At 41.1% G+C, this 24,232-nt stretch overlaps 1 protein-coding gene across 1 annotated transcript in view; it reads left to right on the top strand.

The window, feature by feature from the left end:
* The window catches only part of TASP1 (taspase 1), a 662,603-nt gene extending 640,148 nt beyond the window's left edge, over positions 1-22,455 (top strand). Inside the window, exon 14 of the mRNA XM_085612698.1 lies at positions 21,586-22,455. Within this exon, the coding sequence (XP_085468824.1) occupies positions 21,586-21,678 (93 nt within the window). The 3' untranslated portion in view covers positions 21,679-22,455. The remainder of the gene's footprint in view (positions 1-21,585) is intronic.
* Positions 22,456-24,232: the final 1,777 nt, after the last annotated feature.

The raw sequence follows: 24,232 nt of genomic DNA, 5'->3' as shown, positions 1-24,232 counted from the left end.
CACAATAACTAGAAAGAAACTGCAAGTTGTGCAGAATGTGGCTGCTCGTATCCTCCATAACATCTCTAAATATCACTCCCCTTGCCACAGTCTAAAATGCCTCCATTGGCTGATGGCACCTGGGGGCGGAAAGTATTAAGCTCAAGGCACGCTGCATTGCCCACAGGGCCTTTCGGAATACCAGGCCGCTGATCACCCACTCTCTGTTTTCACCCTATGTTCCTGGGCGAACCCCTCGCTCCTCTAGTGCCTTCTTTTCCAATTTAGCCTCCTTCAGGATATCCAGATGGGGAGGTCGGTCCTTCCGGTTCAATGTAGCTAGACTGTGGAACTCCCTCCCCCGCCCACTCCCCCTGAGATCCACCACGCAGGAACTTCTGTTCCGTAAATTACTAAAAACCTGGTTATTTCAGAATAGTCCCCTCTGAGGTTTGGTACCGTCGTCTCACACTGTCAGTGCTGTTAGGTCTTCGAGTAGCCGTGCAACATAGAATAGAATAGAATAGAATAGAATCAACATGCCAAGTCACATCTGACTCAACCCAGACGGTCCTTTTTATTGAAGCTAAACTGGATACAGTATAGTTATACGCATGTCTTCTGGAGCAGGATATTCGGGCTATGATCCCGATGTTTCATTCTCTGCACTGGATTTCGGTGAGGCTGACTCTGAGGCTACAGGGCCTGATGGCCTCCAGGATCCTGCTGGTGAAGCATGCCCGAATCACATGTGGGCCCTGCATTGGCCCTGCAGTGGGATCTCTAGTCTCAGTGGGTGCAGCATCATGAGAATCTCTCCTACCTGGTCCAGATTTTGACAGAGACTCCAAATGATCTGCAGTGGTGGCTAACGAACCGCGATTGGCCCAGCTGCAGACCCCTCTTCCTTCCCCACCCAAAGCTGACAGTGGTGACTGGTGCATCCCTTTCGGGTTGAAGACCTGGGGGAGGTGAAGACCTGAGAACTCTAGTCTCCGGCAGAGTCCCAGTTCCACATCAACCTTCTGAGAGCTTTCCTCCCATCAATCAAAGAAAGGTTGGCTCAGGTGTTCAACGACAACACCACCGCCATGTGGTACTGCAGCAAATAGTGTGAGGTTGTGGACTCTGTGCCATGAGGCTCTGCACCTCTGGGCTTGGCTGGAGAGGCAGGACATCTTTGTGGCCTTGCAGCACCTGCCTGGATCTCTGAATGCCAGGGCGGATGAGCTCAGCCGCTGATGCTTTGTGGATCACGAATGGCGTCTACATATGGAGAAGGTGTGCTGTCTCTTCTGAGAATGGGAAGAACCTTGGCTCGATCTCTTTCTCACCGCTGAGAACGAGCAATGTCAGCACTTCTGTGCGTTAGATTTTCCAAATTGGTTTTCGCTCAGAAATGCGTTTCATTTAGACTGGAACACGTGACTTCTGTACGCTTTCCTGCCAATACCACTCCTGCCCTTAGACCTCAACAAGATCAGAATCGTCTGAGGCAAAGTCATCCTAGTGGCTCCAGACGGGGCAAGAAGAGTTTGGTATCCTAAACTCATGAGCATCTGTCTTCTGTTCTCTGATTAGGCTGCCCGTCCAAGAGTACCTTCTGTTGCAACAACAGGGCAGGGTTCTACACCTGAACCTAAGCATTCTCCACATTCATTCATTGAGACTGAGTGGCTACAGTTAAAGGCCTTTGATCTGGGATGTCTCAATGGCAGCCCGGCATTTCTCGACAAAGACTGTATATGCCTTCCACTGGGACTAATTTATGGCTTGGTGTGCCTTTCACCTGTTGACCCACTTTCAGCCTCCTTGTCAGAGGTTTTACTGTTTGCATTGTCTTTAGTCCTGCACGGCCTTGCCCTGAGAACCGTAAAAGGGTTACCTTTTGGCTGAATCAGCATTTTTGCAGTTGCCAGATCAGCCTTCACTATTTAAGTCCCCTATTGTGACTCATTTTCTTAAGCATATGCAGCACTTGTTTCCACCTACCCTTTTCGTCTTGCCCCAATGGGAATTTAATTTGGTTGTAGCGTTCTTCATGTGCGCACCATTTCAGCCCCTGCATAGTTGCCCACTCAGGCTTCTTACTTTCAAGTCTGCCTTTTTGTTTGCCATTACATCAGCAAAAAGAGTCAGCAAGCTTCAGACTCTTTCAGTCAACCCTCCTTATACCAGCCTTTAACCAGACAAACTGGTTCTTGGGACACGTGCCTCTTTTCTGCCAAAGGTGGTCACTCCCTTTCATTTTGGCCAGGACCTCACCCTGCTGATATTTTTCGCTCCACTTCATCCATCTAAGGAGTAGAGACTCCACCGCCTGGACCTAAAGAGAGCTCTCTTTCTACAACGATCACACCAAAGATTATCAGGCGGGCGATAAGCTCTTCATTGAGTTCACTGGAGTTAAAAATGGCAAGTCAGTGCATCTCTCAATGGCTTGTACTCTCCATCAAGATCTGTTATTCATTAAATAAAAAGGTGCCGCTTGAAGGCCCATTCCGCCAAGGCCGCTGCTAACCAGCCACGTGGACACCCCTCACAAGGCACTACTGCTTGGATAGTCAGGTCAGTTGAGAAGGACATTTCATCTACTTGGTCTTCCTGTATTTTTAGGTGTGAGCCTGTTCTCCGACCCACCACCGGGAAGGTATTGCTTGGGTATTCCTGTACTTTGTGTTTGAGTTCTTATTCCCTCTACTTCAAGTCAGAAAGCTGGATAAGGGCCTCTCAGTGGGGATGTTATAGGGGATCTAAATGTCTAATCAGTCCAGAGATGCTTTACTCTTGGGGTTGATTTGCAATGGTGATTTCAGTTCTGTTTTCCCTCATAAGGCTCTTCAAAGAGAGCCCCTGTTTGGTCCACTAATGTTAGTGAAGCTGGGTTTGTGATTTTTGTGGGGTTCCCAGTCAGAGCCTGTCAAACTTCGCTCAGGGGGCAAGGGAAGACTGGGGCTACTGGGCCCCAACATGGGGGGTACAGTCATTTGCCATTGGTGTCCAGGGATCCATCCTACTGTGGGTGTGCAAATCAGGTGAAATGCAACCCCTTCTGCACCTGACTTTCGTGGTGTGTGAGTGAGTAGTCACAGCCTTCTCAGGGTGGTAGTGTGGGATGCTCATATATTCAGCACTCAACAATCAATCTTTTTCTTGAAAAGAAAGTACTTTGAAACACAGGCAGTGCTAAATACTTCACAGACGCAGCATACAGGGTAGTGACTTAGGTTATGATCCTTCCTGGTGGTGCTACACCTTCTGAGCTTATTTGGTAGTCCCACCCGAGTAACCTCTTTTAGGCTGGTTCCTCCTCTAGTAGTCAGGTAAAAGCACAGATCTGGCCCAGATGCAGTCTCAAGTTCCCCCACAAGTCTCATGTGCACTTAGTGCACAATTCTGATGGGCACATTAGCCATATCCTAATTGTTTTCTAGTAGAAAGTGAAAGTGAGGACCTCTAGGAGACCAGCTGTCAGGCAGACAGCAGCCCTGGTTGCACAGTGGTCCTTTAAATACTCTGTGGAGCACGTATTTTCCTACATATGAAAAAGTCTTGGAACCTGAATCACGTAGAATGATTTGGATCCCACTTTTATACACATTTTCTGCAGAACTGGTTATGGGGGGGGGGGGTTGGGGGGGGGTCGCCTTAGGCTGCTGTCCAAACACAGTCTTTGAGTGGAATGATGCTTCCCACAGTAGGTAGCACTAGGGCTGTCTCCAGACTGGAACACCCACAACGTAAGCACAATAAAATATGAAGTTTCTGCACCTGGCGTTCAATGACCTAGCTGAAGCAGTAATGGGGGGTGCACAAAAGAGCAGGTTTGATCTACAAACTTCCTCACTGTGCAGAGCAAAAACTTCAGTCGCGCCCCACCATCAACAAAAAGGCAGTGCTCAGGAAGAGCTAATCATCAGCCCCTTGCTAACAAAAGTCCACATTTAATTTCTAAAGAGAAACCTGTCACTATCCTCCTCACTTTGGTGTCTGAATCACCCACCTCCTGCCAGAGGAATACAGGTAATACACTTCCACTGTATGGGCAAATAGTCCTCACCCTTCTATGCCAAGCCAAGAGTGTCCAAAATGTATTCTACTGACTGAAGTACTCTGGCTCACTCATATACACATCCCTACTACTATACATGTACTCTACCCACTACAGAATCACACACATCCAACATATACACAGGACACAGCACAAAGTTCTGGGCATGCACGTTATAGCAGAACTTTACATGAGGGTGGCCTGTAAACCTTGTTCCAGGTAAAAGGTTCTGGGCATAATATTGATCCTTCAAAAATAGGGTATGCTGCCGCCACTGCTTTATGTGCTATACCCAGGACATGGACAGTAATACTCTGACCGCAATAAAACTATGCTTGGTGCATCCCTCCAGGTAACTGGCCAGCTCCTTGACCTCACATAGGCCTCTTCGTACACAATAGATTAGAGTGATACTAGGACTAAAATAAAAGTCAAGATACCAGATACCCCCACAATTGAGCACTCAGGGCAGATGAACATGCTTGAATATCATGCAGGGGACTTTCCTGTTACAACTGAGACCTTGTCTGGTTCTTCGAGATGGAAGGCATCTGTAGCTGACCGACTACCACAGGTTTAGCACTGCTGTCCCTGTTGCCCTCCACTTTTAGAATACTTTTGAAGAACTCCTTGAGTGCATGGACCAGAGGTTCAATAATCCTCTTCTAAGCATTCTTCCTCTTTAAGCAGCCTGCCCTTCCACTGTAAACATTGTGTTTAAAGCTTCCATCAAGGTTTGGAGAACTCCCCTTTTCCGTTCCTGTTGCCAAAAGTCGAGTAACTTTTATAGTTCCTCAGCACATTCCTTTTGGATAACGTTTAGGGTTTCCCTTTAAGTTGGCTGCATTGTAGACTCTTCTGTCGCTTTATTTCTCTCTCTTTTTCCCTGTAAATAAATAACGTAAATAAAAAAATCTTTGCAGGTAACTTAGATCCTAGCTTGTATTTGCTTTATCTGTACTATAAATTAAACTCTAAATTAATTTCACTATTAAATAGTTAGACATCCTACAAACCTGCTGACGCAAACGTTTAAATTGCTTAACTGAATGCAGAACCTGGTCACCTCTTAGCTCTCACATAGTTGTGAATGTGAACGAGGTGGCACTACCTTTTTAAAATAAGTTTCATGCATTGTTTCAACCTGAAAAAAGGCATTCGCCTCAAAACCTGCCAGAATAAATTAATTTGTGCTGACATTTTTTATGCCACACATCTCTAGTTTGAGGGTTTAAGTTCTTAGTGACAAATGAAGAGCTAGAACAGTAAAGTATTCGGGTGATAGATAAGGATGTATTAGAACATCAGTGTTAGCAATGATAAACGGACATTGATGCTAAGCTGGCGGCAAAGGGCTCAGAGAATGAGTGAAGGAAAGTCGGCTTTCATCGTCTGTTCACCCACCAATTTGCCCACTAACCCACACAAGCAATACTCATCTATGCCAGTATTGTTGCGAAATGTAGGTTAAATCAGAGATATGGGTGCACTATAGACATGTCTTGTTGGTAAAGTGTGCAATGCCAAGTCTTGTTAGAGCCAGTACTTAATTTATAAAAAATAAAGAGTGCTGGTGCCAAAAGCTCTGATCAGTAGCTCCTGCATGCCGAATACCCAAGTTTGTAGTTTTAAAATCACCGCATGTCTCTTTAAATACCTACCAGACACTCCCTGCCCCCTTATCTCACTCTTGCAAGCTTCTGCTTTCTTCCTTTGTGACGGGTTTGGCATCTTTCTCTTCCTCCATCTTTCCAATCTGTATGTTTTCCCCCTCTTCTGCTCGATGAATATCTGTGCCAGTGCCCACCACCGGCAACTACAGGCGCAAATTAAGTACTTGTTACAATACCTCACATAGATGAATAACATCAGAAAGTGAAGACCATAAAAAACTGGCCAAGCTTGTCACTTTTAGCCACAAAGATGCCTTGGAATTTCAAGTCCCTGTAACGCTGCAAGCACTGCACCAGATGCTACTGCTTGGGCCAGCACTGGTGATGGTGCGTTATCAGCATAAAGTTTAATTTCAATTACTTAACACCTTCAGAAGAAGGAAGGAGCTTTCGCCTCTGCTGCCGCCCGCTCTACCTTTGCCAGCCCTCGCAGTGCCCAGGATAACCTTGAAGGTTGTCGCTCCTCCCTCTCTACTCTGTGCCAGTGGAGATCCATCTTCTGAACTGTATCACTTTTACCTTTTTCTGAACCCTACTTTGACCTAAACCAAGAGTCCTGGGTCTGTGACTTGAAGGGATTGTTTTCTTTTACTGAAATCTTTAATACAGGTCCACCTAGCATTTCTATGGAAGGTTTCTAGGGAAGGTGAAGGGCTGGGACAATTTTCAAAGGAAATAACCCAAAGAGTTGGATGGAGGAAGTCAATTCAGAGGAGAACCCATTAGGGAAACGTTCTCCACATTTCGGACAGTATAATTGAGTACAATAATTACTACAAAAATACTATAATTGAGCAAGGGACTCTCCACTGGATTTATTAGGTCTTCCTGAAATCAGAGGATTTTCAGATACCAACCAACACTAAACCAAGTCCTAAATATGTGACCTATTCTCTCTGGAGCCTTCGTAGCTGGGAAGAGTTATTCTATGGTCTGACCACACGCTTAATGTGGTCTTTTATGAAAGAGTTCAAACTGCAACATTTTATGGATCAGTGCACGTAAAGTTGTGTTCTTTGTCATGAATTGCTGTTATTATTATGATAGTTTTCCTTCCTTAGTTGTGGTTTGCTTGGTATAGGCAGTGCTTGACCTTATGTTCATAGCGTGCTTCTCAGTGCTTCCTTGCCCTAAAGGATCTGGTTTGAGCTCAGCGAAACCTAAATCAATGCATAGAAAATTGGGTGAAGTAATTAAAACATATTTGCTAACCTTAAGACACTAATGATCATCATGAACATCAGCAGTTGGCCGAAAAGATTTATTTTAAATGGCGTATTGAGCTACAGCTTTCAAGCATAGAAACTATGGACTATGAACGTGAGGGTTTTTTTCACATTAAATTGGCATGGTCAAATAGAATGATCTCTTCTTTTCTAAATAGCCCTTATGAGTATAATGTGCTTGTTTTTAAGGTAATTTCTGCTCTGTGAGCTGTGGTAGATTTGGCAAACAATTTAATGGTGCACAGAAATGGCTTGCTCACAGAAAATGGTTACATTAAATCACCAATAAATACATTAATTAATTAATGAACATGTGCATTCCACCATTTACTTTTGGAAATTAATTCTGATCTCTACTGCTTACATCCGAAAAGACTGGTGTGAAATAGGGTTTGAAACAGTTTAGCCTTACTTTCTCACATACAATTATCTTTTAAAGTAAAACGCAGTTTTTGAGAAGTTTTATTGGACTAACTAAATCTAAAAAGCTAAAGTGGTACAATTCCTTATCCTGTGAGGTTGCCACAGCTCTTCCTTAAAGCACATCTGAAGACGTCTGTCTTCTGGGACTCCTAAAGCTAATTTATTGTACCATCTTGGCATTTTATTTTCAGGTGATCCTATTGAAAGTATCAAAACCTGGATTGTTTGGCTTATTAGACTAGATTAACTTAATTGTTCATTGGGCAGCCATCAGAAAGAGTGAAAAGGACAAATCACATACAATAATATTACCCTTTTTCTGAACCCTACTTTGACCTAAACCAAGAGTCCTAGGGCCCACCTCCCTACCATTGCCTCCCATGTCATGGACAGTAGCCTAGATGTTCTGGCTTGGTGTTAAGTCATACGAAAGTGTGGCCAGTTTTCACAGGGGTGTGGACAGGGTCCCTTCTTTGCTTCCATGTCAGTAGAGCAGCTGATCTTTGTACTATCCCACTTTCTTACTGTAGAAATATGATCCATTACCGTGTCAATATGGCCTTACTATCAAAGAAAAAAAGTACAGTTTTGAGGTTGAAAGATACCTGGTGATACATTTTTCTCCAGTAGCAAAACAAGCATGATTTTTAAAGATATAGCCCTTGCACCTGAATTGTGATATGGTTTAAAAAGCCGTTTCCAAAACGAGCGAGCAAGAATCATTTATGCATCTTTAGTGAGGACACGTCCATTGCAGGCCTTACTGCATATGTTCTTAAAGTACCACTATAAACGCTATGATTAGTAATTTTTCCATGCTGTCAAGGGACCTTGTTGATAAATATTCCTCTTCCTGGACTGGCCAGAGTTCTGTCATGGGTAGCGGCTGTCCCAAGCAGCCCTAAGCAGAACATTTCACCCACCCATTTTCACAGTACTTTCCAAGTTCACTGCTTAGTGCAGTAAGGACTTGAACATGATGTATCCAGATCTAGCCACAGCATTCCTGCTACCAGATTTACATTTCATGTATGTCAATACACGGGGTTTTGCTTGAGGAATTTTGTTAAGCAGGAACATTGTCATTGCTGAATCATGTATTTTCTCTTTAAAGTTGCCATGCGAGTAGAATGAATTGACAATATTTTTCCACTTTGATCTGTCATCACCACCCTCCACATGTTTGAGCTGTAATTTTAGCTGGAGTGTTGAGATGGAAGAATTGTTTAACTTGTGACCTGAAATAAGGGAGCATGCACCATACGGGATGGATTGCAGCGTTTTCCGTCAGTGCCTGGTATGTTCAGTTAATGGACTGAGGGCACCGCTGTCATATTGAAACCAAACAGACCTTTGATGATACTTTGCAAGTCACAGCACTTCTTTAATAACTGCACAGAGCGACCTCCCTTATTGACAGCAACATCACTGCCACGTGTACATCCTGCAGATCAGGGTGATGCGGGGTATAGTGGCATCAGGACTTAACGCACCTCGTATCATTATACAATTCTCCAAACACCCATCGTCTAGTTTACAGTCACATTAAAAAGACGTCACACTCCAAATGCAGAAAATTTAAAAACCTAACTTTTGAGATAAACTAAAAATAACAAAATATGCCTACATTTATGTCCATGAAAGTACTGATACTATGCATTTTATATTGTGCCCACATGAAGAAAAAAATGTTTGTTCGAAAATCTTATGTTTTTAAATGATTGCAAACGTGGTACATTCCGACATCAGCATGCATCGCCTTCAGCTTAAACAAAGCCTGTTGCCCCACGTAGGTTTAAAGATATACCTGTGTTTCATTCATTAGACCTGTAGTAAGAAGAGAGCACTTCATCTATGCAAACTACTTCGTTTAGCAAGGTTCTTATTGGCAGGATACACTTTCAAAATTCGGGAAGCTAAGCATCAAGCGAGTTATTAATTACAGTTGGAAGTTTGATATTTATTTGTTTAGATTCACTAACACCGGTGCTTTAGATGGGCCGGTACTGTCCGGTACTCAGTACCTGCACCTTTTTGATTTGAGAGGGAGAGTACCGGCACTACTCAGTACTGCTTCTATACATTTAATAGGATAGTGCCAACACTTCTCAGGAGCGAAGGGGTACTCTGAGTAGTGAGTACCTGCACTTCTAGATTTCCATTTAAAACACTGACTAACACAATGGGTCACATAATGATACACAGTACGTGGCAATGTAAAACAGTTGTGAGTGATACAACAGCAAGACCTGCACTGAGTAAGTTACAAATTAACAGGTGCATGATCTCGGGTGATGTTCAGGAGAGTTTGGGAGAAGTGGAGGTGAGAGATTGTGAATGGTGGACGTTGGTCAGCCACTCAGTCATTAGAAGTGTGTACATGCCACAATGTTTACTAGCGCGGTTGTATGTGATTTTATAGAAAAACGATTTCATGGCATACCATTACTGAGAAACAGTTTCACCTAAACAGTTTAACTGAAATTTGCAGGGTGAATGGCATTTACTATTTTATAGAAGCCAATTCATAGAATGTCTTTTTTCTCGAAATTGGCTTTTGCATGCTTGTTTTTTACGGTGTAAATGTAATGTTTGCAGGTCTTACTTCAAAATATTATTGTCAGAGGTATTTATTTCACTGCTTTACTTTAGGGGACATTGCTTCAGGTTTATATAATTTACATTGTCAAAAGATTATTTTTGGATGCTTTTTATCTGCTGACCCCTCACCACCCTAAAGGCCATCCATTCTTGACCTCCTCAGAACCCCTAAAATTACAGCTATCCCTGGCCCCTAAACTCCACCATCCTTAAATGTAAAAGGCCTCTCTGTCCCCAAACTCCACCATAACTGAAATCTAAAGCCCCTCACCACCCCTAAAACTCCTTCATCACACCTAAACAACACCCATCCCAGATACCTAAAAGCCCCTCACCACCCCTAAGCACCATAAATCCCAGACCCCAAAGCTCATCACCCCTAATCTTCACCCATTCATGATCCCTAAAACTCCTCAACACCCATACACTTCACCCATTCCTGAAACCTAAAAACCCTATCCACCTCAAAACTCCACTCATCCATGAACCCTAAAACCCAGCACCCCCTAAACTCCACCCATTCTTTATCACTAAAACACCAAACCCCAAAGTTCCACACAACCCTGAATCCTAAAAACCCTTTCTATGGCAGAACTCCATCATTCCCTGACCCCTAACAGCTCTTCATCACTGTTGAACATCATCCGTACCTGAACCCAAAAACCATCACGACCCTTAAACTGTACCTAACTTTAATGTAACTTTATAGTAATTTTGGATTTTACCTTAAAATTGTCTTTGCTTGAAAGTGTTTCCTTTAGTTTTCCATTTTTTGTATTTTCTTAAAATAGTTTTTCCCCATTTTGGTTTCCTGCAATGTGGCTTCTCAGTTTTTGTTTTTTCTATTAATTCACATGCATCATACTAGACCATCGGCTAGTTTGGTGTCGTAAGGCAAGATCTGGGTATGATAAGAATGCTTCAATGGAGTTTATTTGGCACAGTTGATTATCTTTACAAGTGGGGCAAGCAAATACCATGACAGAGGGAAACAGTCTTTACAACACTGGAATTAGCATGCAGTGCCATTAGCACGCTAATTTGTACCATGCATATGCCTTTACCATGCATGCCTTTACCACGGTAAGTCTATTTACAGTACGTATACATGTTTGTGTATGTGTGTGTGTGTGTATATATATATGTATATAACGGTGCAGGAACGGTCAAAAACGCGTCATGGGCATGTATTATGCACGATAAAAGTTAAAGGATGGAAAAATCAAATAAATAATAATGGAAACGCACTGTGAAAGGAGATCCTGGATTTGTCGATTCAGTAGGATTGGTATTGGATATATGGATCGCCATTTCCATGTGTGTAGCCTAAGAAGAAGGGCATGAGGCCCGAAACGCGTCTGCAATTGTGTTGTGCCGTTCAGTGTCATGCATTTAAGTTGTCCATTTGTCAGTAAACCTCATCGAGAGTGCACCTCAAAGCTTGGGCAGTTTTGTTTAAAGATATATATATATTTCCACCACAACAGTCCGCTTTAGCCAAGCCGCTCGCCACTGTAAGCCGTGATGGGGTAGCGAGCCCCTATAAATCCATCACGCGTGCTCCATACTTTCCACAAAGGACACAACGCGGCTTATATGCTTCCACCAGCCTGATTTATTTAATGGCTACAAATCAAAGCTCAACATGTTTCGAGGCTCCTGGCTCCTTGTTCACAATATATATCTATATTTACTGAAAAAAAGAAAGGTTACATGGACGTTATAGTTAGTGTCAGATTTAATTCGTACAAAACCAGCGAAATGTTGCTGTTGTAGTTAGCTGAGCTAACTATAACTTACACCCCCACAATGCACTGCTTATGAACTCACATATTACATCAATCATCACATGGTCTTTGTCACGGCCCAAACTCAACAAAGTACCCAATAACCTTTTAAAAAACTTTAGAAAACCAGAGACATAGGAAGCATATTTGTCGTCTTTGTTCATCATGATAAAGTATTTCTAAATTATAACATAACCGAAAATATTGTAAGGGATGGTCAAAAGTGAAAAGTTATATAGTAAATTCACTTGTACACTTTCAAGTAATCTTGTTGGCATAGGTAATACAGGATCCTATTCGCAAGCGCATGTTTTCATACTTCATGTGAATACATCCTTTCAAAGCTTCAAATGGCACACCAAGTGGCCGATATCATCTATGTCTCTATGCAAACCTTTCTCATACAAATTAAAATATAATTCCTTCACTATATACCAGATTGTATGGAATATATATATATATATATATATTTATATTTAGCTAGATAGATAGAGAGATAGATAGATAGATAGATAGTTTTTTGCTCTCATGTGAGGACAAAGGATACACCAAATTTCAAATACACGAATTTGTATTGGGTCAAAAAAAGAGAAATGCAATTAATGCAAAAAAGATTGGAAAGATAATGTAAAACAATAAAGCACAATCTCACTAATTCTAATCATGAAAATATTCTACTGAATTCAATTCTGTAAGATTCTTCACAAGTCATAGTTGTATGCAACAAATAACCAGGCAAAACAAGAAGTCCTTAGCCAATATGCACAAAAAGCTCATCATCTACATTCAGGCCCCGGGGGACTTGCTGTTGAGAGGGATAATGTATTCTGATTCCAATTTCCTCAGTCTCTTCTCTCTGTCCCCTCCTCTGGTGCTTACTGGAATATTGTCAGTACCAAAAAATGAGAGTGTCATGACTCTGTTTGTGTACCTCATGCCAGTGTCATGCTATAAGGTAATTCTGATCACAGTTTTTAATGATGCATAGTTGTTTTAAAATTATTTTCTTTACAGTAAAAATGGTGCTGACCACATATTGGTGACCCCTGGGCATTGCAAAACATATACGCAGTAATCGCTGCTACACATGATAAATTTCTTTATTTTAAATTTTTTTTCTGTTGGCAGTATATGTTTTTCTATTTGTACTGCCTTTGCATGCTGTGCATCTTCCGCACGTATAGAAACCCTGTTGTTCTTTTAGCCGGGATTCAGATTTATCCTGTTCATCAAGATAAGTGTGCACTAGTAAGTCCTTTATCGACTTAATCTTCCTATAGGTAAACATAGGATGTGGGGTCACAAGGATGTCTATCACCGAATCTGACTTCGCTAAGTGCCAGTGTTTCAAAAACATTTGTTTAATCCTAGTTTACTCGCTATTGAAAGTGTTAATTAGCCTAATTTTTGAGGATTCTTTGGTTCCTTTCCTTTTCTGTAATAAACTCTCTCTGTGCTGATTCTTTACTTTTTCACTGGCAATCCTCAAAACCTTAATGGGGTAACCTCTGGCCTTAAATCTGCAGATCATCCTATCCTATTCTGTTCAGTTTCAAAGGCCTGTGGGGTACTGCAGTTACATTTGGCCCACAGCAATCTCTCCAAATGGAATACTCTATATGAGATTCTTCGGGTGTTGGCTCTATGTGTGTAAGATGCAATTTCCAGAAGTGTTTTTTCTGAAAAGACTAGTTGTATGGTGTCTCCCTCAACCTTTACATAGATGTCCAAAAATATAATCTCAGTTTTATGTATTTTTGTGTGTGAATTTTAGGTTAAGATCATTATCTGAAATGTTTGTCAAAATCTTGTTGCTTCTTTTGTGGACCATACCAAATGACAAAATGTTAGTCCATGTATCTTGTCCAAAATGCCAGGTGTTTCGTCCATCCTTCATTAGTCTCTGTCCAGACATGTTGTGCCTCCCACCAAACAATAAATATTCTGACTTAGCCGGGTGCAAAGCAACTGCCCATCGCTGTCCCAGTGATACCTAAAAAGGAAACAATTATTCTGAAGGCAGAAACGTAACATTCCCAGCACCATCATATAGTAGTCATACATGTATATTGGTTTGTCTCTGAAAAAGAGCCTACATGCCTGGATGCCTAAATCATGGTTGATGCAAGTGTAAAGCGATACTACATCTACAGTTGCCAAGATGTAACTAGACTTCCACAGAATTTTCTCAATCTTTGTGATGAAGTCTGTGCTGTCCCTGCAATACGATGGTAAGTTAAGGACATATGATAACAGAAAATAATCAAGATACATGGAAGTATTCTCTAAAAGGCTATTGTTTGCAGAGATAATAGGTCTCCCGGGAGAATTTTCTTTGTCCTTGTTGATTTTCGTCAACATGTAAAAACATGGTGACCGGGGGTTTATCTACATGCATAAACAGGTATTCTTCAATACTCAACAGACCTCTCTCATGCTGTTTTGAATGTAGCTTCTCACCAATAAGCCACACCCAATCCCTGCACTCCCACCTGGGAGGCAAATAACAAAATGCAAAGACTCTATCACTTTTAGAATAATGCTTGGGGTTTATTACATAATACTCTCTAAACAAAAGCTGTCTCAGATACCAAATGCATAAGATTCAAATATATGTAGCAAACTCATAATCTAAAGGCATGAATCAATAACTGAGCAAACTATAATACTGATTAATAAACAAGCAATAACTGATATAAGATAAGGTACACTGGACATCCTGCAAGAGATCAGAAAGATATACATATATAGAGAGAAGAGGAGTACTCTGGATGTGCACCTCCCACACCACAAAGAAAACACCTCCAATGATCAAAGAACCACACAACTCAATACATCACCTGGTGCATACACTGCCCACTTCTGACTGGGGGAATTACAGCCGGGGATCAGAGCTCAGCAAGCCAGGGTTCAATCCGAGATAGACACGTCTGCCCTCGCTCGGAATCCAAACTCCCAGTTTCTCAGCCTGCAACCCTCAGCTATAAACACACTAGAAGATTCGTGAAAGACCTCCTCCCACCGCCAGAGGAATTTTACCAGAACTGGCCAAGTTCCAAGCAAGCATTTCCATGGCAGTAAGGAGCTCTCAAGTCTCTTCCTCCATTCGCAATTCTTCCAGCCTCTGTCTTGACGAAGCTCTCACAAGGCCTTCCACAGTACACTAAACAAAAACAATCGCTCAGGAAAACACCAAGACCTTGAATGTGAATAACCCAAACAACTTGCAAGCACGGCTGTGCACGCAGCAGCAAGGCAGAGTCAGACATGAGGCCCTGTCAAAGGCAATAGTCCGCACCTATAATTCTCATCCACACAACTTACAAGCACCACTGTGCACACAGAAGCAAGATCACATGTGTGCACCACCACCCACAAGACTGCACCTCAACATCCCATACCTTCTATTCTTGGAAAGACTATTCCACTAAAAGACAGAAGAAAAGCAGGCATATGCAAACCCATCCTACATTAAGGCTAAGGTAACATAACACACTTAGGTCAGTACAAAATGGTGGTGGTTGAGGGTCATCATAGGGTGTCAGACCACAAAAGTGGCTCATTTACCACATTGCACCCCATGACCCTCGATCATCACCATTCACATATATCAAAAACAAAATCCTCAACTAAAGGCACAACTATGAATGAAGCACTGCATCTCCTAAATGCAAAAATTAAATCATTGCAAAGCAAATAGCAACTGTATATCATAACGAAAAACAAAACTATCATTGAAGCACTGCACATCTCAATTGAAAGCAAAATCATTTAAAACCACATTTCTAAATTGAAAGGCACAACTACTAAAAAGCACATGTTGAAACAGCAACTCATGTGTTGAAGTCGCTACACAAAAATACATAATTCAAAACAAATCATGACTAAAAAGCAACTAGTATGGAAATGCTCCATTGCAAAACTGAAAAACTCATCAAAAGTATATGATAATCACTTTAGAGAAAATAAAGTCTGCATTCTCTAAATACATGTAAAAGCAATAACTCAGGTGCTTCTAGAAATAGCTCATAGATATCTGGATACATGTTTAAATGAATACACAAAATAAATGAATCAAGCTTTTGAATGCTCCTAATGCCTCTAATGGTGAAACTGGAAACTCTACTGCCCAACTCATATATTGTAGCAATAGCTACAGGTTATTACTGTTCACTAACTTAGAAAATATCTACTCTGATCGCTGCAAAGCGTCTCTATTGGTCTCCATCCCTAAAAACAAAAACAGTCCTTCTGTGCGAAAAAACACACAGCAATCACCTTCACGTTGATAAAACAGTTCTGGCAAAGCACATCCTGTAGTTCCTTCTTTTGTTTTGTCTTCACCGTCACACAAGCAGTCACCCTGTGTGAAAGACACACAGCCTTCATGCATATAAAGTTGGCCTCACGTGAAAGAAACAGTTCCACACTCCGCTGATCCCTCTTTGCTTGAAAAGAAGCGGTCCATCATGTTCTCCGGTATATATCTGCATCCGTATCTCCTTGACAAGGGAGGACCCATCCAGTCTGGATAGCCACAGGCATCAGCCGCCACCGTCTGGTCTGGCGATCACTCCAGGCTTGGGGGGGGGGAAGGTGAGGGAAGGGAAGGGGGAGGGGGGGGAGAGGGAGAGGGAGGGCCCCACTCACACGGGAGAAGGGAGTCCCACTCACACGCGGAGAACTGGGCGAATCTGAAAAAAGAAACAAGCATCACTCTTCTTGCAAAAAACATTTTTTCAAAAGTACACTTCTTCCGTCTTGCATTTCTAAAAATCCAATATTTTAATTTCTGTCTACATAGGTCTCCTCCAACTCTGGGGAATTGTCTAAGAATACTACCAACGCTTTAGCCTCTGAATTCTTGGTAAAATCTCTCTTCTTCTTTACACAGCAAGAAGGGCTGGGGCAGTCTCCTTCTCTTACTTCTCTCACTGCACCCCTCACAGGTGCTGCCCCCCTTCACAAATCTCTGCGGACACTAAATGGCCCCTTGCCAAACATAACAAGCAGAGACTTCTCCGGCTGTCTCTAGCTCGCACCTTATCTCTTCAAGGTCAACGTGCTCTGAACTCCTGCTGCCAACTTTCCTCTGAACCTATCTGCTCTATGACTCTCTCTACTGGGGAGAGGAGCTGGGATGACCCCTCCCTTAGGCCTCCTAAGTCATCACAGAAAGCCTGAGCTCTTCTCAGCGTTGCTGGATGATCTCACTGCAAGCCTCGCAAACATCAGTCTCAAAGACGCTTTCAAATGACCCACTCCCAGAACAACTCTTTACATGTCTGAGAGGAAAAACAGCTTTAACCTCTCCTTACCTCCAGCAAGACTTCACATTCTTTACTCTGAAAATGCTCCTCCATTCTGTCCAACTAATTCTAGCAAATTCTTAACTGACATTAGTCTATCGCCTCATGAAAAAATAACTAAACTGCTCTTGACATATCAAAAAGAAAAAAGCATTGGCAATATCAAAAGTCACATATCAAGTCCCATGCTACTTCTGTAACAATATCTGGGACAGCATCAGTCAGAGAAGGTATATATTTGTCCAATTCGCAATAATCAACTGTCATGCGCCAAGAATTGTCACCACCTCAATCTGTCAAGCCCTGAATGATCTCACTGATCCCTTCACACTCATCTGGCATTCTGTACTGTTTCAAATTAATTTCCTTTGTAACATAGGGCACCTTCACTGGGAAATCTTGAGTTTCAAACTCCACTTCAGGACTTTCTATCATATCCTGTGCAAACTGTTTTTCTGTCTGTACATGCCACTTAATAACCATTGCAATCTCCAATAGGCAAACCACATTTTCTCTACCAGTATCTTGTGGTGCGCAAACGCACAAAATCATCTGCATTTGTCCAGCATCTGAATTTAAAAGTAACCTTTCATGTCCCTGCACTTTCCTGTAATCATTGTACACAATCTGCTGTTCACATTCAAAATCATATTGTTGCATTTCTCTTTCGAAGCAAAATGTATCATTCACTGTAATGTCTAAATTATGTCCGCAACCGGTGATCGTTAAGCCTAAAACATTAGTCTGGTTACTTTCCTGCACATTCCTTACTGGCTGCACATCTGAATCATTCTGGCAGGTCAAAGTAAACAGCTTCACAGCCTGGTACACGTTTAATTCTGTCTTCAAAGATATATTTTCAAACTGGGCATCAACTAGCTCTGTTTTCAACTCACTACGTTCTTTTTGCAAATGCCCACATGTTTGATGCATATTAACGAACACATTTAAAATAACACTGCTGTCTCTGTCTAAAATGTCATTAATCTCCTGCTGATTAACACCCTTCATTGCAACTCCGGAGTTTGTAAACTCGGAGTCCCACGTATCAGGAGTATGCTCTGACATCTTACATTCACTTTGCAACTGAAAACATTTGATATGCATTCCTTAGCAAACACTTGAAAGGGATCCAGCCCTTTCTGCCTCACGTAGCAAGCTATTTATAAGCACTTTTTACAAAACACACTTAAACACACACACACACCAATTCTAACTCAGCACAATTAGCTCACTTCACGAGCCAGCACATCATATGGGCTACCCACATGCAAATAAATCAATTGATATCTAAGAGTCTGCTTTCAATTTCTAAAAAAAAAAAAATACATTTCTTCCCCTTTTAAATCAATGTTCAGATCCTGCCGACTACGCCAAAATGTTTTGAATGTAGCTTCTCACCAATAAGCCACACCCAATCCCTGCACTCCCACCTGGGAGGCAAATAACAAAATGCAAAGACTCTATCACTTTTAGAATAATGCTTGGGGTTTATTACATAATACTCTCTAAACAAAAGCTGTCTCAGATACCAAATGCATAAGATTCAAATATATGTAGCAAACTCATAATCTAAAGGCATGAATCAATAACTGAGCAAACTATAATACTGATTAATAAACAAGCAATAACTGATATAAGATAAGGTACACTGGACATCCTGCAAGAGATCAGAAAGATATACATATATAGAGAGAAGAGGAGTACTCTGGATGTGCACCTCCCACACCACAAAGAAAACACCTCCAATGATCAAAGAACCACACAACTCAATACATCACCTGGTGCATACACTGCCCACTTCTGACTGGGGGAATTACAGCCGGGGATCAGAGCTCAGCAAGCCAGGGTTCAATCCGAGATAGACACGTCTGCCCTCGCTCGGAATCCAAACTCCCAGTTTCTCAGCCTGCAACCCTCAGCTATAAACACACTAGAAGATTCGTGAAAGACCTCCTCCCACCGCCAGAGGAATTTTACCAGAACTGGCCAAGTTCCAAGCAAGCATCTCCATGGCAGTAAGGAGCTCTCAAGTCTCTTCCTCCATTCGCAATTCTTCCAGCCTCTGTCTTGACGAAGCTCTCACAAGGCCTTCCACAGTACACTAAACAAAAACAATCGCTCAGGAAAACACCAAGACCTTGAATGTGAATAACCCAAACAACTTGCAAGCACGGCTGTGCACGCAGCAGCAAGGCAGAGTCAGACATGAGGCCCTGTCAAAGGCAATAGTCCGCACCTATAATTCTCATCCACACAACTTACAAGCACCACTGTGCACACAGAAGCAAGATCACATGTGTGCACCACCACCCACAAGACTGCACCTCAACATCCCATACCTTCTATTCTTGGAAAGACTATTCCACTAAAAGACAGAAGAAAAGCAGGCATATGCAAACCCATCCTACATTAAGGCTAAGGTAACATAACACACTTAAGTCAGTACAAAATGGTGGTGGTTGAGGGTCATCATAGGGTGTCAGACCACAAAAGTGGCTCATTTACCACACATGCCAATCACTAATCAAGGTATGATAACTCCTAAAGGTCTGTCTCTATGTATCAAGGGTGGATTTCTCATTTCTACCCGATAACATATATATATATATGTGTGTGTATATATGTATATATATATGTATGAAAACGCAATTCTGCAAGAATTGAAGTGAAGAAGTAATGCCTACTTTATTTATACTTACCTGTGTGGTAAAGGCATATGCTGTACAAAATGCTTGGTAGAGGCATGTACGATAATTGCCAGTGCTGTAATGTCATACAACCCATGACAGTCAGACTAAGAGGTTGCTAAAGCAGTCGATTCTGCTTATGACAAAGCTATTGATAAGGGCCTTAGCATTAAGGAAATTAAGGTCGGGGTCAATTTTATGAATATTCAATACTTTTTATCTCCCGATAGTGGCCGTGGAAGATATAAATGATTATAGCCTCAGCAATTAAACTGCTTATTAAATTTGCTTGTCGTGGGGGTGTAGGCTGGTAGAGAAATGGATAGTATCAGGGAGGTAATTTGGCACAATGGATGTTAGAATATATTATTCTCCTTTTTTATTTTACGTTGATGGGAGGAACTGGAGCGCTATCCAATGTTGAATTGCAGTTAGACAGTCCTAGATTTGAGACTTAAAGTAATGGAAAAGAGAATTGAAAAAATGTTTGAGGATCCTTAGTATTGATGTGATATGAAAAGGGACAGAGACACAGATGTCATTAGAGGGTGTTGTTAATGACAAAACAGGAGCTAGCACAAGACTGAGCTTTAGTGGACACCTAAAATTAAGGGGGTATATGGGAGGACAGAGGAGCATTATGAAACAGAAAATAAATGTTTTGAGAGATAGGATGCCATCCAATGGGTTAAATCTGTGACTGGGTGTGGTAAAAGTGGAAGTCTGTACAAGGTGATCAGCTATGGCAAAGGCCACAGATAATTCATAGAGATTAAGGGTAGAGGTTTGGAGTTTGATGATCAGGGTTTAGGAAGTTGGAAACATAAGTGTGAGAAAATATCAAAAGTGGAAGTCTGTACAAGGTGTTCAGCTATGGCAAAGGCCACAGATAATTCATAGAGATTAAGGGTAGAGGTTTGGAGTTTGATGATCAGGGTTTAGGAAGTTAGAAACATAAGTGTGAGAAAATAACCCTTCTTGTGTAGTTACTTTTTTTTTTTTACGGAATTGTATTGCTGGTTTTTAGACTCTACACACTGGGGCACTGCTGTCTAGTGCCCAGTGTATATGCTCTGATCCCTAAAACATGTCCAAACTAGATAATCACTTCTTGTCTTATTTAACTTTCCTGTATGGCCATGGTACAGAGTGTAACAACTACCCCCATGGCATGGAAAGTTAAATGTCACCTCTGGACTGCAGAACTTATTGTTACAAGGAAAGCATGGCTTCAGGCCTACCATTGTAGCCAGGCTGCTGCAGTTTAAACCTGCAGTCTAACTAGTCAAAATAACCCTTTCTGGCAGGAAAAAAACTCCCTTTTAAATATTATTAAGTCACCCCTATATATGCCTTGTAGCCCACTCTGTTGGGTGCATGGTGTGTAAAAGTGTGATATGTAGATATTTAATGTTACCATGCCCTTGCAGTTACAAGCCCCCAAAAGCTATTTTCACTACATACGTCTCTGATTGTCCTGTGAGGAAAACTAGAGTACACATTAAAATAATAATTAATAACTTAGCAGGTGAGCGGTCAGAGGTAATTTGGGTGCACCATATTGTTAAGGCGTAATACTTCATATGCACTGTATAGGGTGCGTTAATGTAATACTTTGTGTTCAGACTGTTCTTTCATTGTGGTCAAAGGCGAACAACAAAGGCAACAGTAAATTGTGAAAATGACTTAACTATTTTTGAATTATATATTTTTGGGGTTATTCGTGTATAAGTAAGACTTGACAACTGAAAATTAAAAAAGTGATGAAGAGCATTACATTTTGAAAACTATAGCTGCATCTTGCTTGCTTGTACCGCTATAAAACTGTAACTGTATTTCTCCACAGACTCACATTTCAAGACTTCCCCCTGGTGCTGTGGCAGGCCAGTCTGTAGCAATAGAGGGAGGGGTGTGCCGACTGCACAGTCCAGACAGTTGAACAACCACCACGTGACCACCAGCTCGATATCATTCTACCACCATGAATAAGATGCCTAGGCATGTTATAATAGATGTTGAGCTTCATTATTTTCACTTTGTAGTCCTTACAGCAACTACCTGCACTATAATATAACTCAATCCAGTGCTGCTATAGTCTGTACTCTTTATTGTGTGCGGCTACTTTTCTCCTTGTCCAGTGAAAGATGCTGTTGTCTTTGCAGCAGTGGGTTAAAGGCATGAAAATGTCACACAAGTATCAGTTGTTAATAATATTAAAGCAAATCTAGCACTCCAAATATCATAATTGAGGCAATCATAGTATCTGACATTCATATTTTAAAAATAGGAATTTCCAAGCTGGAGTGTTTAGGCGAATTAGTAGTGATTATGCTTTCTAAGCTTTTTTCCTTTTTAGAATATAGTAAAGCAAAATCTTTTTGTTACTTTAAATATGGACTTTCATCTTTTATATGTTATCGATGTTTGTGGCACCATTTGAAAATGATTACTGCCGGTTAAGTTAAATGTTAGCTAGCGTTAAAACGCAGATTTTATTTCTTATAAACACTCTAAGAGTCTGAAGAATATTCACCAGTCACAAAGCTTGAAATGTATAGGAAATGTTACCTAAAGATGATGTACTGTATTGCATATTTTAGACTGTACATTGTGTGTGAGAATATTGCAAGGTAAGGGGTACAGACTTGATTTTTGGTCTTGTGTTTCAATATATATTTTAAGATAAACATTTTATTAAAAACGGATATTATTGGGATGTGTATTGCTTGTATTTTATTGCAGCATTCGTATAGAGCTCCATACTCCTAACGAGGCTGTGAACCACTCTGATTTACACCTTTTTGTTGCACACTCTTTAAGGTATGGTTGAAAGGATCTAGGAGGCCATAAGTCGTATATATGAGGTGCTTCACATTCAAAGCCAAGCTTCAAACATGGTGTGACACACATTGCTCTACATAAGCGTGAAGTGTTGTGGAGAGTGTGATAAAGACACATTTATGCATACCTACTTGTCAATGTATATAGTACATCAACAGCGTCTTATGAATGAATTGATCAAACAAAGCCAGGCTTTTAGTGCTCCCTCCAAAATTCCAGATGAATATCAATTCTAATTCATGCAGGGATCAAGTTCCAAAGCTTGCAGTCTAGGCGGAAAAGTACTTCAGCCAGTTTGTGACTTTTCAAAGGATGAGATGGTCGGTAGGAGGGCACTCTGCCATATAATGGTTTTGTGTTTCTATAATTGAATTTCTGTTGAAGGAAGAGTGGTGCAATCTCAGTCAAATCTTCAGTGACGATGCACATTTCTTTTTTTTTTTTGTGTTGTAATTCTTTATTGAAGACAGAACAATGGCTCAGTGTATAGTTAAGGTGATCTGTCCAGCTATGGGCAGGGCAGTATGTATATGATGGTAGTAGCAATATTAGTCTGCATTGATGGCATGATGAGCAATCTCTCAGTGAGCTAGGAGGCAATCCATTTTAGAACAAGTCCATGAATGTCTAAATCGTCACATGCCTGCATGAGTGTCGGATAGTGAACTGTATCAAAGGCAGATGAGAGATCCAATTAGAAGGAGTGCTTCTACTCTGAGAGTCAGCAGTACTTTTAATATCCTCCCTTGTGGGAATCAGTGCTGCTTTAACGCCATGGCTAGAACGTTATTCATTATAAAATGCCAGATATTGGCCTTCGTTAAAAAATAACCTGCTCTTGATTGATTGTAGATACTCTACTGAGGTTGTCTAAAAAGGATAATTTATTATCAGTCTGTAGTTAGAATGGTTGGTTTGATCAGAGCCACTTTTTTATAATAGGTTTTGTATAAGCAGTTTTGAGTTTACTTGTGAAGGTTCCAGTCTCTAAGTAGTGATTAGTGATGATTCTAGCATTGGCGGCACCAGAACGTATGAGGAGGACAAGTCGGAATACATGGGCTGAATATGGGTGAGCTGAGGATCTTTATAAGCAAAACAATATGTGGTGTTAGTGCAATATTGAGGTATTAAGGAGGAGTAGCATTGGACCTTGATTTCTTTGTGGTTAAAGAATGTGTGAGCGATAAATTTAGTGTAAAAAAGTGAAGAAGACCAACAGGATGGAGTAATAGGATTTATTACTGGTATAAGCTAAAACCCACTGTTGAGAAAAAAGAATGCGTCCTCTCACTGCCAGCTCTGCACCGTTAATGTCCCAATGCTCCACTTTGCAATAAAACATCACACAAGAAAAGAGTAATGACCTACTTAAAATTCTAAGCGGTGACATACTTACTATTCCATGCAACATGCCCTTTTTTTTTTTTTTACAAGACAAAAAAAAAACAATGCTTCCAATACAAGAAGCAAAATATCATCAAAAAGAAAAAGAAAATAAACAATAACAAATTTCTAATAAATGCAAGACAAGTAATAATAAAGAAACCATTCTTAGAATATTACTGTAAAATGTAATCCTTTAACGTTTGCAGCATTTTGACCAACATTTGTGTTTTGAGTAGGCATATTGCCCTTTTAGAACACATACT

This window comes from Triturus cristatus, chromosome 6, assembly GCF_964204655.1.
Source record: "Triturus cristatus chromosome 6, aTriCri1.1, whole genome shotgun sequence".
Taxonomy (NCBI): domain Eukaryota; kingdom Metazoa; phylum Chordata; class Amphibia; order Caudata; family Salamandridae; genus Triturus; species Triturus cristatus.
The sequence above is the reverse complement of the archived record's forward strand: the minus strand, read 5'-3'. Positions and strand labels throughout refer to the sequence as shown.